The sequence below is a fragment of the Mastomys coucha genome, unplaced genomic scaffold (genome assembly GCF_008632895.1).
Source record: "Mastomys coucha isolate ucsf_1 unplaced genomic scaffold, UCSF_Mcou_1 pScaffold18, whole genome shotgun sequence".
NCBI lineage: Eukaryota > Metazoa > Chordata > Mammalia > Rodentia > Muridae > Mastomys > Mastomys coucha.
Window position 1 is genome coordinate 115047683 of NW_022196900.1, and position 13624 is coordinate 115061306.

Here is a 13624-nt window from a genome sequence, read left to right on the forward strand (position 1 = left end):
CTGGCTTGTCCTGGAACTCACTCTGTAGACCAAGCTGGCCTCGGCAATTTATTTTTAACAATAAAATCATATGTTGGTGAGACAGCAAGATGGCTCATCAGGTAAAAGTCATGCTAAAAGGGATGGCCTAAGTTTGATGCCTGGGATCCACATGATGGAAGGAGAAAAACCCCTTGCACAGGTTGTCCTGTTGGCCATGCTCCCAATAAGGCATGTGTTTCTCAACAGAGATGCTCATTGCTGATCTTTTTAGAAGTTGTTCTTCCAATTAAAATATGGGTGGATGAATTGTTCTCTGTAAACAGTGAACTTGATCATTGTGTAAGCTACATGTAACTTTTGGGTGATTCTGTCTTGTTTATTTAAAAACATGTTCCCATGGTTGGGGATTTTGAGGCCTTCCCAGTGTTGTCAAATAGGACTATAATCCCAGGCCTTGGGAGGTTGAACAGGAGTATCAGAAGTTCAGTGTCATTTTCTGCTACATAGTAAGCTTTAGGGCAGCCTGGGATATATAAGATGCCGTCTTAAAAAAAAAAAAAGAAAAAAAGGACTGGAGATATGGATCAGTCCTTAAGAGCATTTGTTACTCTTGCAGAACACCTGAATTCTGTTCCCAACACTCATATGGCAGCTCACAACTCTTTGTAGGGAATCCAATACCCTCTTCTGGCCTCAGCAGGCACTAGGAATGTATCACATACATGCAGGCAAACATTCATCAAATAAATTAAATAAAATAAAATAGTTCTAGAAAGAAACTGCAATTTTTTTAAAAGATTTATTTACTTATTATATGCATATGAGTACACACTGTAGCTGTACAGATAGTTGTGAGCCCTCATCTGGTTGTTGGGAATTGACATTTTTAGGACCTCTGCTCGCTCTGGTCAGCCCAGCTCGCTCTGGTAGGCCCGGTTCTCTCCAGCCCAAAGATTTATTTATTATTATAAATAAGTAATAAGTACACTGTAGCTATCTTTAGACACACCAGTAGAGGGCATCAGATCTCATTACAGATGGTTTTGAGCCACCATGTGGTTGCTGGGATTTGAACTCAGGACCTTTGGAAGAAGAGTCGGTGCTCTTACCCGCTGAGCCATTTCACCAGTCCCAGAAACTGCAATTTTTAAAACATCTCTCCAAACTGATCTGTGTATGGTTTATTTCACAAGTAAAAGAAGAGAAGGTGGAAGAAAGAGACTTGTTGTCAGACCTCCAGGACATCAGTGACAGCGAGAGGAAAACCAGCTCAGCTGCGTCTTCATCAGGTATCTGAGGCCACCTGGCTGAGCCCTGCTGCTGCAGAGGAAAGCCAAGATCTACTACCTAACTGTGACTCCTGTGTTCTGTAGCAGAATCAGGTTCAGGTTCTGAAGAGGAGGAGGAGGAAGAAGAAGAGGAAGAAGAGGAAGAAGGGAGCACCAGTGAAGAATCAGAGGAAGAGGAGGAGGAAGAAGAGGAGGAGGAGGAGGAGGAGACTGGAAGCAACTCTGAGGAAGCCTCAGAACAGTCTGCAGGTTAGGATCTGGCAGGTCACAATGCATTACAGTGAGAGAGAAGTATCTTATGTTTCCTGTGTCGAGTTTAGGTACTACAGAAAAATAATTTAACATCTAATGAAAGCACATACCCAAATAAACTTGCCTTATTCTGTGACACTCACATTGACTCCAAAATTGGGGCTGGCAATGTGCTTCAATAGTTAAGTGCTTGCCACTTGCCTAGTGTATGTGAGGCCTTGGGTTCAATCCCTAACACCACCAGGAAAACAAAGAGACACCCTGGCCACAAATTGATAGGTAAGAACTCTTACTGTCTTCCATACCTCTTGCTAACCCTTTAGAGCAGCCTGAAGCAGGGTAAACTGGTAGTTCCAAGGCCAGCTCTCAGCTGCACAGTGATCTGAGCAGACACCTGTCTTCTTTTGCAGAAGAAGTCAGTGATGAAGAAATGAGTGAAGATGAAGACAGAGAAAATGAGAACCACATCTTGGTTGGTAAGGACCTCTTTGTGGTTCCTCTGTTCTTGTATATTGACGCTCTGAGGGAGCAGTACATGGTCCTCTTACCACAAACCATCCACAGCATGTAATAACTCCATGGTTATTAAAATTCAAGATAGTCCCTAGAAGCTATAGTAGAGAACTGCTGTCCTGACAGTGTTGAAGAACAGAGGTAGTGATCTGAAAGATGGTGTGATTCCAGAGGATACACCATTGCTCACTTCAAAGCCTGTGCTTACTGTGGCTGATGTTACTTGGCAGAAAACAGCTTTATTTGGATGGCACCCTTCACTGTGATTTAGATGCTAAGGGAGCCCATGGTTTTGTGCTCAGAGGGAATGAGGCTGTGTTGGAGAGCAGTTTCTGGGGTCTGATGGCACAGGCACTCTTATGAGATGGGAGATCTGGCCTGTCCTCAAGTAGCTAGTCTAGCAAGGTTGTGGCCTGGTGGACATGAGTTATGGGCCTACCCATGTCATGTGGCATCTGCCCTTATATTTTAGTCCAGTATCTGGTTCTGGCTCTGATTCTGATTCTGCCTAGATTACCAGGGCTTATTCAAGTACCTGTTTTCCAAATAGGCCCTATACTGGCTCCTTCCATGGGAAACACAGGGCATACCACTTCTACACAGCTCTAGAGCAGGAGGGGAGGATAGGTTGTACTTACTTTCTCCTGTTCTATAATTAGATTTAACTTTTAAAGTTCCAGAGTCGCGATTTGACCGAGATTCTGGGGACAGTGAAGAAGGGGAAGAAGAAGTTGGTGAAGGGACCCCACAAAGCAGTGCCCCTACCGAAGGAGACTATGTTCCTGACTCTCCAGCTCTGTCACCTATTGAGCTAAAACAAGAACTGCCCAAGTACCTGCCAGCCCTGCAGGTCAGACTCTTCCCCATTCATCCTAAGGCTGGTACTGCATATTGACAAATCTACAGATTAAGTAGGTGCTACATAGCAGAATCATGTTGCTGGTACTAGTGGCTCTCTTGAGGTGTTGGCATTCTCCATACAGTGGTCTGGCTAGTCATGGCACCAGCCTCTCATGATCTTAACCATGGTCCTTCCTTATGCCTGGCAGCACTGTCAGGCTTACTGGTACCAAGAGCTGTGTTTTGTTCCTTCTGCCTTTGCTTGATCTCTAGATATTGTACGGGATTCAGTGTAAGTGCGTAGTAGGACTGCAAACTTCTAGTTGTTTAGGAAATTGCCAGTGACTGTGCAACACTATCCTGAAGATGTAGAGGACATGGTCATCCTGGGTAGTACAGCATCTTTCTGAGCTCTTGTCACTTCCCTGTGGATGTAGAAGACGTAGTCATTCTGGGTAGTATAGTACCTTTCTGTGCTCTTGTCACTTGCCCTTCAGTTAGTGCTTCCAGATAGTTGAGTCTGGAAGACCACACAGAGTAGTGGTATCCCAGTCCTTGGTATGCATGAAAGGTTCACTGGATATAAGCAGGCCACACCCTCTCTAGGGTGGCATAATTCACCAGAAAGAGGATGCAGTTATAAAAGAGATGCTCTTTTCATGACAGGTTATTTCACAGGAAATAGTGGTAGATGGTCTTGGATGAAGCAGAGAGAGAAGTTAAGGTGGTTCTATTCGTACACTCATGTGTATACTCTGTTCTTCTTAATCACTTAGGCTAGTCTCCAGTATGACCTGCCTGCTCAATGTACAGAGAAAGCGTGTTAGGCTATCAAATGTGGCTGTTGAGCCCTCTTATCCTACTTCCTCCACAGGGATGCCGGAGCGTAGAGGAGTTTCAGTGTCTAAACAGGATTGAAGAAGGCACCTATGGGGTGGTCTACAGAGCAAAAGACAAGAAAACAGGTAGGTAGTCTACTAAGGGAGTGTCAGGGGCAGGTACTGGTCAGAAGGCGGCTTTGGCCAACCCTGTGACAAGGAGTCATTCCTGAGTGATAAGAGTTTGTTGCTCCTGCACTAGTTAGTACAAGGTCAACCTTGGGAGTTCTGACAAGCAGTGAGCCTCCCTTGGTTTTTGTGCGGACCCTGGAAGAAATGTTGAGTGTCCTGCCCCCAGCAGCTGGCCTGTGGTCTCTACCTATGCACTGTCAGCACATGGTTATTGAATGTGGATTCACATTTGCATGGTCCATTGGATCTTTAGAAGCAGCCCTACCCTTTCTTTGGTGCCAGTGAGTTCTCAGGCCACACTACACCCATGTACCTAGCACCAGCTCTTAACTCATATATACCTGAGCCTCTAGATTTCTTCAGAACCAGAGGTCAGCCCCACTATGATCCTGCTGTTCACTGTGACAGCAGATGGCAAGCTTCAGAGGAGAGGTAAGCCCAGAGAATGGCAAAGGTGCTTTATAGACCATCTTTCCTTTTATTATTTGCAAGGCTGGAATTCTTAAGGCACTCAAACACCATGTTAAACTACTTGCCCAGGTTTCTCTTGTTCTTTTCTAACTTTTTTTTTTTGGTACAGAATCTCACTGTGTAGCCCTGGCTGTTTTGGAACTGCCTATGTAGAACAGGAAGGCCTTGAACTCACAGAGTTCCCTGTCTCCCAAGTGGTTGGATTAGAGGTGTATACCACTATGTCTGTCTTGTCTTACTATTTTTGAGAAAAGATCTCTGAGTACTGGAGGGTGGCTTGGAACTTACTATATATTGACCAGTCTGGTTTTGAACTTGCAGTCTTGCTAAGTGCTAAGATTAAGGGTATGTGCCAACATACCCAGTCACATTAGAGTTTTCAGTCCATACTTATGTTTTCTCGGGTACTTGTTTTTTTGTTTTTTTTTTTGCCTTGTTTTTTAACATGACTTTAAAAAAAGTTATGTGTATATATGGGGAGGAGGAGTTTCATGTGCTCATGAGTATAGATACCTACAGAAGCAGAAGCGCTATTGGAGTCCCTAGAGCTATAATGTGCCAAGATCCTGCCCTGGGCTGGGGCCTCTCTGGAAGTGAGCCAGTTGGGCAAAGCATCAGCGGGGTGTAAAGGTTGCTTAGTATTAATAACACTTACTCTTTGATTCTTAGTCATACAGGGAGCAGAACCTGATGGCTTCAGAGGAATTATAACCTTTTGCTTAATGGCTGGGGTTAGGTAAATGACTTATTGCTAGCACTTCCTTTTCTGGCCAGGCACCCAGAAGCCCCTCACTAACAGAGCTGGTTAGCTTCTTGTGAACCAGAGAGGAAGGAAAGGAAAAGAATTAAGATCGTTTATACAGGCAAATATGTATGAGTACACATACATCCATACACCCACTCTCTGGCTAAGCCCAACCATCTGTTTCAATCAATTCCATAATTGGTCATGCATGCTTGCATATATATACACATCTACACATGTACAGACATACATATACATGTATTTGGATGGGTGGATGGGGCAGAGCTCCCCAAACCACCATACCATACCATCTTTATTTCTTTTTTCTGGCCTTTTTATAGACAAAAGTTCTTTAGAAAATTGCCTCATAGATAAAATGTTACACAAAATGGGAGATTTATAGAATGTTGAAAGTAAGTTCAAAGCAGTGTTTCATTCTATATGCTAATTATAAGTTCAAAGCAACGTTTCTATGGCCTTGCCTTTTTCATACTGCACACCTTTGGCTTCATCCTTGGACCTGAATGTTTTTTCTTGAACACAAATTTGTCCCAAGCCTAATTCTCTTTTTAGGGTAATTATGAAAGCTCATATTTATTTTTTATTATGCAGCCTTTACTTATTTTTATGAGGAGTGGGTACATTGTATTTTTTGTTTGTTTATTTTGTTTTGTTTTGTTTTGTTTTGTTTTCTTTCGAGACAGAGTTTCTCTGTGTAGCCCTGGCTGTCCTGGAACTCACTCTGTAGACCAGGCTGACCTCGAACTCAGAAATCTGCCTGTCTCTGCCTCCCAAGTGCTGGGATTAAAGGCGTGCACCACCACTGCCAGGCTTACATTGTATTCTTGATTCTAAGTTTATTACATCTTTCTAACTAAAACCATCTCTTTTTTTTTTTTTTTTTTGGTTTTTCGAGACAGGGTTTCTCTGTATAGCCCTGGCTGTCCTGGAACTCACTCTGTAGACCAGGCTAGGCTGGCCTCGAACTCAGAAATCCTCCTGCCTCTGCCTCCCAAGTGCTGAGATCAAAGGCGTGCGCCACCACCGCTCGCTCTAAAACCATCTCTTAAAAGCTTTCTTCCTGCCAGGCGGTGGTGGCGCACGCCTTTGATCCCAGCACTTGGGAGGCAGAGGCAGGCGGATTTCTGAGTTCGAGGCCAGCCTGGACTACAGAATGGGTTCCAGGACAGTCAGGGCTATACAGAAAAACCCTGTCTCAAAACAAAACAAAACAAAACAAAACAAAAAAATAAAGGACTTCATGTAGATCTGGTTCTTAGCCCTGGAACTTACCATTTATATACCAGGCTGACCTTGAACTCAGAGATCTGCCTACTTCCGTCTCCCAAATGCTAAGATCAAAGGCATTTACTGCTACAGCTTACTATTTTGATTTTTTTAAAGATATTTTTCCATTCTTTAGCCCAAGCTGGGCCTCAAACTCATGGCAAACCTCCTGTCTCAGCTTACATGAATGACCATGCCCAGCTTACACAATTCTCTTTACAGATGAAATTGTGGCTCTGAAGCGGTTAAAGATGGAGAAAGAGAAGGAAGGCTTCCCAATCACATCACTGAGGGAAATCAACACCATCCTCAAAGCCCAGCACCCCAATATCGTCACTGTGAGAGTAAGGCTCAGTCTCCACATTCGGCATGCCCTGCCTCTGAAAGCTTATCCCCTGAAGGGACAAGGAAGAGGGTCCCATGATACCCTAGGGCCATAGCACTTCCAAAGACCTCAGCTTCCCCAGATGTCTTAGGAGTTCTTTGCTGCCCATAGCTTGTGTGGCTTCAGTTTCAGGTTTTCAAGAACCAGTGTTTGCTAGGGTGGGGCTGGAGGTAGAAGCCATGTCCAGAACCCATATATTGACTGTTAATTCCTAGGAAATTGTTGTGGGAAGCAACATGGACAAGATCTACATTGTAATGAACTACGTGGAACATGACCTCAAGAGCCTAATGGAGACCATGAAGCAGCCCTTCCTGCCAGGTATGGCTGCATGCCACCCCAGACAACAGCGTTGTCCAGTCATAAGATTAGGGCAGGGCATCTTCCTCTCTGACACGCTCTGAGGGATCTCTGAGTAAAAGTAGGAATAGTGCCCTAGTGACCCCTTATGTATGAGCAGTAGCTGTAGTGAGCTCAGAGCCACCCTAGGCTGGAAGGGTTCCTGGAATGAACTTGCCCCAGAAGTCTAGTTGCTGCTGGGTTACCAAATAGCCCTCGGCTCCTGGCCCTTTTGCAGAGGTGTTGGGAATTCATGGGGCAAACAGGGCCTCTGTGTGATCTCATCACTTTCACAGGGGAGGTAAAGACCCTGATGATTCAGCTGCTGAGTGGGGTGAAGCACCTCCATGACAATTGGATCCTACACCGTGACCTTAAGACCTCTAACCTTCTGCTGAGCCATGCTGGCATTCTCAAGGTGAGCCCCTTTCTTTCCTACCTCATACCTGGGAAAACAGTCCACAGTCTGGTCTTACAGGCCACCCTGACCTTTTTACAGGTGGGCGACTTTGGGCTGGCTCGGGAGTATGGATCACCCCTAAAGGCTTACACTCCAGTTGTTGTGACCCTGTGGTATCGTGCCCCAGAACTGCTGCTTGGTGCTAAGGTGAGTCTGAAGGGGGGGTCTAAGAATCCTCCTTGCCTCATGTCCCATGGTAGCCTCATTTGAACCTGTGGCTGACACTGATGTGTGTCTGCATGCATCTAAACAGTTTCCTCTGGACTCTTAGGAATATTCCACAGCTGTGGACATGTGGTCAGTGGGCTGTATATTTGGAGAACTGCTGACACAGAAGCCTCTGTTCCCTGGGAAGTCAGAGATTGATCAGATTAACAAGGTTTTTAAGGTGAATGTTGGGGTGATCTGTCTGACTTGGGTTTTGGAATGGCTTGCAGTGTGGATACAGAACTGGGATCAGGATTGGGGGTACCCCAGGCACAGTATGGTCCTTTGGTGGCCTCTCTGATGAAAGTGACACACACATGGGCTCCATACAGAGTGTGTCTAATTTAGACATCCCTGTTTTTCAGGACCTGGGTACTCCCAGTGAGAAAATCTGGCCTGGCTATAATGACCTCCCAGCTGTCAAGAAGATGACCTTCAGCGAGTATCCCTATAACAACCTCCGAAAGCGATTCGGGGCTTTGTTATCAGATCAAGGATTTGATCTCATGAACAAGTAAGTCTGAGGGTAGCAGTCTGCAGCACCTGGACTCTAAGCTGACTCTCTGGAAGAATGGCCCCAGGGCCTTGGAACATTGTACCAAGTTACAGGGGATGCTAAGGTCTCACTTCTCATCTCAACTTAGCCCTACAGGGTCTGCCAAGAAAGCAAAAGGCTTGCTTCAGTTTGTGACTGCCCTATGTTCCCTGCTGCACACAGTAGATACCACTGTCCTATGCCCTTCTCTTTAGGTTTCTGACATACTACCCGGGGAGGAGGATCAATGCAGAAGATGGCCTCAAGCATGAGTATTTCCGAGAGACTCCCCTCCCCATCGACCCATCCATGTTCCCCACATGGCCTGCCAAGAGTGAGCAGCAGAGGGTGAAGCGAGGCACGAGTCCACGGCCTCCTGAGGGCGGCCTGGGCTACAGCCAGCTGGTGAGGGGCATGACTAATAGGGGTTCCCATTTGGGGATCTGGGTGAGGACAGTCCTTATGATGGCCACCTTACTTCACAGGGTGATGATGACTTGAAGGAGACGGGCTTCCACCTCACTACCACCAACCAGGGCGCTTCAGCTGCCGGCCCTGGCTTCAGCCTCAAGTTCTAAGATCAGCTTGATGGACTTGGCCCGACTAGGTGGTGACCAGATCTGCTGAATCAGGACAACTTTGTTGTTTTTCCATGTTGTTTGTTTTGGGGCAAGTTGTAAATTTGTAGAATTAAATGAAATTTTCCTTCTGGAAGGAAAGAAGTATCTAAGTTGCCTCGTGAGAAAGGTTGGGTATCTAGAGTAGATGCCCCCCACCCCCACCCCCACCCCGCAGTGGGACCTGGTCTGGAGCACAGTTGAGTGGTGTGCTTGCCAGTCCTGGAGGCAGCTTCTCACTGGAGACCTTGGCCCTCAGAAGCAGGTATGTGACAACCTCAACCGCAGTGGATTTTTATATATGAGGTTATTAGATGTCCTAAGCAGTAGTAAGCTGTTCTTGGATGAAGGAAGCTCTGGCATGTCCTTTTTTTTAGCATGCTGGCTCCCAGATGAGCCCTGTGAGTGTGCCTGGGGTAGGGAACTGCCAGCAGCCTAGACTTGGGTGAGAAGACTGAGATACGTTTGGGTACAATCTTGCTCTGACATTACACATGCCAGACCCTTCCAAACTTCCCTCCTCTCACTCTGATCTTCCTCCAGTCTGGCTGAGGAAGTTGTTGCCTACAACTGCTTGGGGCCTCTACCTTTGCCTCAGCTGATCCTCAGCCTCCATTCCCTATTCACACTGAATTGGCCCATCCACATCCTTCTCTCAGCACACCCCAGGTGATGCTGCTGACACTTGGACTTCATTTTACCCTATCAGTCTAGAGACCACCTTGGCAAAGCCCTTCTTGTCCTGTGGACTCTGTCCTCACCACAAAGGTCTTTGCAGAAGTAAAGGAATACTGGATCCCCATATCCAGGTGGGCAGAGACTGGCCTTCCCTCTTCCCATGAAACAACACAGATATCAGAGAGAAAGTGCTTTATCTGCTGCTAGAGGCTTTGAGCAAGCTCAGCTCCTCACTCGGACCCTCCAGGAGTAGGTAGTGAGAACACGCTGGTGCTGGCGTACCACACATGTGTAGGTGCCTTCGTTGACTGCGTTGGCAATGATGCTCAGCTGTGCCTCACCCAAGGCCAGGTAGCCAGGGTAGGAGAACTCCAGGGGTTCCTGGTCCTTGTACCAGCTGCAGAGGTTAGGTTCCTGCATGCCTTGCCTGCCCTGCTCATGCCAAGGGCCCCAGGATATACACACCAAGGGTACCCCCCAGGGAGCCCCAAGCCCCATGCCTGCCCAGTGCTGGCTACTCACTATACTTTGCCTTTCTTGTGTAGGATCTTCTGCCCACAGTGGAAGGTCATGTTCCTGCCCTCTCTCACCAACCTCGTTTTCGTTCTGGTGGGTGATGTGGTGGTGGCCACCGTGGGAAATGGGAATTCTACTCAGAGAGTAGCAAAATGAGAAGTCAGTGCTAGCCCCCATCGAACTAGGCCCAAAATGGAGAGAGACTTGAGCTCGAGATACCCACACCAACCCCATTTGAGCCCCAGTCACCATAACAGAAGTCGCAGCTTCTGGGGCAGAGCCTCTTCATGAGCTTCTGGCGGACATCACAAAATCCCTTTCGTGCCCAGGATGCACACACAAAAATCCGATCCAGGCAGCCTAACAGGAGGGTAACCTGGCTTAGGGCTTGCTCAGAGCCCCACCGTCCATCCGCCCACCCACCTGCCCCCTTGCACCTACCATAGAGTCGGTGTAATCCCCACAGTTCATCCTGAGACAGTGCCTTCCAGCCTCTCAGTGTGGCATTGAGGTGCATGAGTGCCTGATCTTGCTGTGAGTGCATCAGTCCCAGTGCATGGCCTATCTCATGGGCTGCCACGTGCACCAGGTCCGTAAGCCAAACACCTGTGGGCCAATGGCTTAGTAGGGAGCCCTCAGCCCTTCCACAGCCAGTCTTGCTCTTGGAGGCCCAGCACTCATGCTGGGACTCTGCTGCAAGCCACCCTTAACCCACAGCCAAGGAAGATAAGTATGTTTCCCCAGCCTAGGCTGTGAGCTTGGCCCTCAGGAATGCAACTCCAACTCCCTCTTCAGTGGCATGTGGGGGAGGGGTAGAGGCGGGGAGGACGACTCAGGCCTGTGAGAGCTTGAGAGCCAGAGTTCCTGTTCTTTGATTGCTTGACCCTAATACTCAGCCTTAGGAAACCCTTCCTGCCTCAAACCCCTTCGTAAGCCCACCACAGAGGAAAGAATGACACACAACACTCCCAGCAGGGCAGACCAAGGAGTTGGGTCACCTTTCTTCCAGCTGTAACGTGTGGGGCCCAAGACCCAGTACTCGCTGTCATCAAAGTGAATGCCACCGTGGGGTGGGAAGAAAGCGTGGGCCAGTTCACCTGTGGGACCATCAAAGCAGTGGTGCAGAGCAGAGACCAAGCAGTCGGTGTGGTTGACTGGGTAGAAACCTAGGAAAACACAAGGCTGCAATAATACCTGTGAGGCTGGGCGTGGTCAGAAGCACACAAGTTACCCACCTATCTTAAGGTCACTGGGACGTTCAGGGGCCACCTCACGGAAGCTAAATGGGGAAACATCACTCCACATTCGAAAGGCAGCAGCCAGGCCCCGTCGCGTCTCTTCCGGGCTTAAAAGATTCCGGGGAAAGGAAAGAATCCTGGGGTGGAGGGTGGTGGTAATATGTTAAAGTCAATGTTGGCGGCAGTGTCTGAATTACGACCTGACCTACCCTGCTCTCCGGTCCAGGTGGCACCTGTATGTGAGGTTGAAGTGGTCCCAGCGCAGCCTGGCCGGTGTCAGCGTGTAGCGGCGTCTTCGGGTTACCAGCATGGTCAATAGGCTGGGTACCTGGGCAGTGGAGCCGCCCACATTTGGCGCATCTACATTTCCCTTCACAGGAAGAAGTGGATGTGAGGAGGCCAGAGGGACAGTCTCTAGAACCCAACGTTGTTGTCAAAAGCGGACTTTTAGACAATGGGGTAGAGGAGGTTGAGGATGAGCCCTCCATTAGGTTTTGGGCTTTATTTGTTTTGTCTACCCTTAATGAGTTGTTTTTGCTGGGAGTTGTAAAGAGCGGGTGGGAGTTGAGCCAGTTATGGTGGCGCATGCCTTTAATCTCTGAGCGCAGAGGCAGGTGGTCTAAAGTCAGCCTGGTCTACACAAGGAAACCTTGTCTCGAAAAACAACAACAGCAACAAAAAACTATTGGGAATGGGCAGAGTTGGAGATGGATACTGTCTCCCACCTCCAGCGACCACTGGACACAATGACTCAAGATGTTTGGAACCAAGCACTCTTATACAATCCCACAAATCCCCTCACACGTGGGCCCCACTGATATACCCTCAAGATGCTGATCTGCTCCTCGAACCTCCTAGCCGTTTAGTTCTCTCACCTGAGCTGCACTCCAGGCGGTCACTGTCGGCACCCCTTGCCACTCCAGCAACGCCAACGCGGAAAGAAGGCACAACCCGCTCAGGACAGCCCCCAACCAGCGGCCCTGTTCAGCGCCGAACGCCTCCGGACGGAGACAGGCCCAGCAGCCCATGGCAGACTCGCAGTCGGGTTAGGGCCACAAGGGGCCGCGCGACGTAGGGACCTGGATCGCAGAGCTGGGGCGGAGTGGGAAGGGGGTGGGCGGCGGGCGGCTCGAGTTACAGCCCTATGGTGGGATGAGGACCTGGCGGCGCTGGCTCAAATAGTGAACCAACTCGCAAAGTCTGGAACGGTCCGCGTCCCCCAGTGCGAATTCAGGAATCAGGCCGTAGGGTCGGCGACTGAGGCCAGAACAGCCCACAGTATCGGGGGCTCTATCAGAATGCGAGGCGCCAGGGCTCAGATTTGGGGTAGAGGCATCAATTGCTCCCCGCGCCCATTGGTTGGGGCTGAATGACATTTGGCTTTCCCCCTCAACCCTCTGGTCCCTCAATGAAATTTGGGAGGGAAGCCTCGGTTCTGGCCGTGACTGAGTGTAAGGAGCATACCCGCCAGAGGGGAGCGCAGAGCGAGGGGACGTGGCAATGAGAGCAGGGTGGCTGGAGCGGGCAGAGGGTAGAGATTGCAGTAGGAAAGGTGCCTCAGGAAAGACAAGGAAAAGGAGACCAGTGGGAGTCTTTAGGACATCTGCTTTAACCAGAGGGTGCTCTCGTTGGACCAGTACAGGAAGTTTGGAGAGGGTGCCAGGACCTGGAATTCCTGCCCAGTCTTGGAGGAGAGGGGATTGATTAAGGGAACTGAGTCAAGAACTGAGTGTGGTGGTCTGGCGCGGTAGGGCTAGGGGGCAGGAGCTATGGTCCAATGGCTGGACTGGGTGGGTACCGAATGAACGCGGCAGGGCAACCGAAATTATGCCAGGCACAGCTGTGATCCCAGGACGAAGCTGATTGTGGGTGGACGAGGCTGTGAGAGCCCGCGTAGGAGCCCGGGCTGAAGGAGGAAGGGCTCCTAGCCAGACATCTTCTCCCTCCCAGTCTTCCGTGCCGGCTTTGGACCCTAGGTGACTGCAACAATGTACTCACCAGCAGAGTCAGAGCCAAGCAGCTGGAGTGCCCTGCCGCCCAGAATAGCTGGGCTGGAAATTCTTGAAAAGGGTCAGCCATCTGCCCACTCGCTTCGTTACTAAGTATGTGTTCCAACAAGTGGACCCTCTTTTGCTTCTTCCCTCTGCCCGGGCTTAACTGTCAAGAGCTTGTTGGCTTCTAACCACGCCCTCCTAGCCAGGACCCTCTCTAGTCGGCTTGCTTTGGCCAAAACCTTCACAGTTCAAGTCCTGCCCCAGAG

General features: G+C 49.0%; 2 protein-coding genes across 10 annotated transcripts in view; one reads left to right on the forward strand and one right to left on the reverse strand.

Moving 5' to 3' along the window:
* Positions 1–9040, forward strand: part of LOC116097145 (cyclin-dependent kinase 11B) — a 24972-nt gene extending 15932 nt beyond the window's left edge. For 7 of the 8 annotated variants that reach the window (XM_031379759.1, XM_031379761.1, XM_031379767.1 and 4 more), the window contains 13 exons: positions 1176–1271; positions 1356–1520; positions 1934–1999; positions 2711–2886; positions 3751–3841; positions 6612–6733; positions 6990–7095; positions 7410–7531; positions 7613–7720; positions 7845–7961; positions 8146–8294; positions 8531–8720; positions 8801–9040. In XM_031379759.1, coding sequence (XP_031235619.1) covers positions 1176–1271; positions 1356–1520; positions 1934–1999; positions 2711–2886; positions 3751–3841; positions 6612–6733; positions 6990–7095; positions 7410–7531; positions 7613–7720; positions 7845–7961; positions 8146–8294; positions 8531–8720; positions 8801–8893 — 1601 coding nt within the window. In that variant the 3' untranslated portion in view covers positions 8894–9040. The remainder of the gene's footprint in view (positions 1–1175; positions 1272–1355; positions 1521–1933; positions 2000–2710; positions 2887–3750; positions 3842–6611; positions 6734–6989; positions 7096–7409; positions 7532–7612; positions 7721–7844; positions 7962–8145; positions 8295–8530; positions 8721–8800) is intronic. The other variant, XM_031379763.1, reaches the window with a different exon arrangement.
* A 747-nt stretch (positions 9041–9787) lies between these two features.
* On the reverse strand, positions 9788–13596 carry Mmp23b (matrix metallopeptidase 23B). Of its 2 annotated transcripts, none has more exons than XM_031379774.1 (8): positions 12240–13596; positions 11598–11734; positions 11362–11501; positions 11125–11292; positions 10568–10732; positions 10376–10486; positions 10133–10259; positions 9788–10007 (listed from the first exon to the last, which is right to left on the reverse strand). In XM_031379774.1, exons 1-8 carry the CDS (start codon positions 12390–12392, stop codon positions 9833–9835), a joined length of 1176 nt encoding a protein of 391 aa, XP_031235634.1. In that variant the 5' UTR covers positions 12393–13596; the 3' UTR covers positions 9788–9832. The 2 variants fall into 2 exon arrangements, with proteins under 2 accessions (XP_031235634.1, XP_031235635.1); XM_031379775.1 differs by having other exon boundaries at positions 9914–10042; positions 12240–12450.
* Positions 13597–13624: the final 28 nt, after the last annotated feature.

Bases quoted from the DNA above. Each gene is read 5' to 3' on its own strand.
- Mmp23b (XM_031379774.1), bottom strand. From the start codon at position 12,392: ATGGGCTGCTGGGCCTGTCTCCGTCCGGAGGCGTTCGGCGCTGAACAG. The intron at 11,293-11,361 runs GTGGGTAACTTG...GTGTTTTCCTAG, and splicing joins TCCCAGTGACCTTAAGATAG to GTTTCTACCCAGTCAACCAC. The intron at 10,008-10,132 runs GTGAGTAGCCAG...TAACCTCTGCAG, and splicing joins CACAAGAAAGGCAAAGTATA to CTGGTACAAGGACCAGGAAC.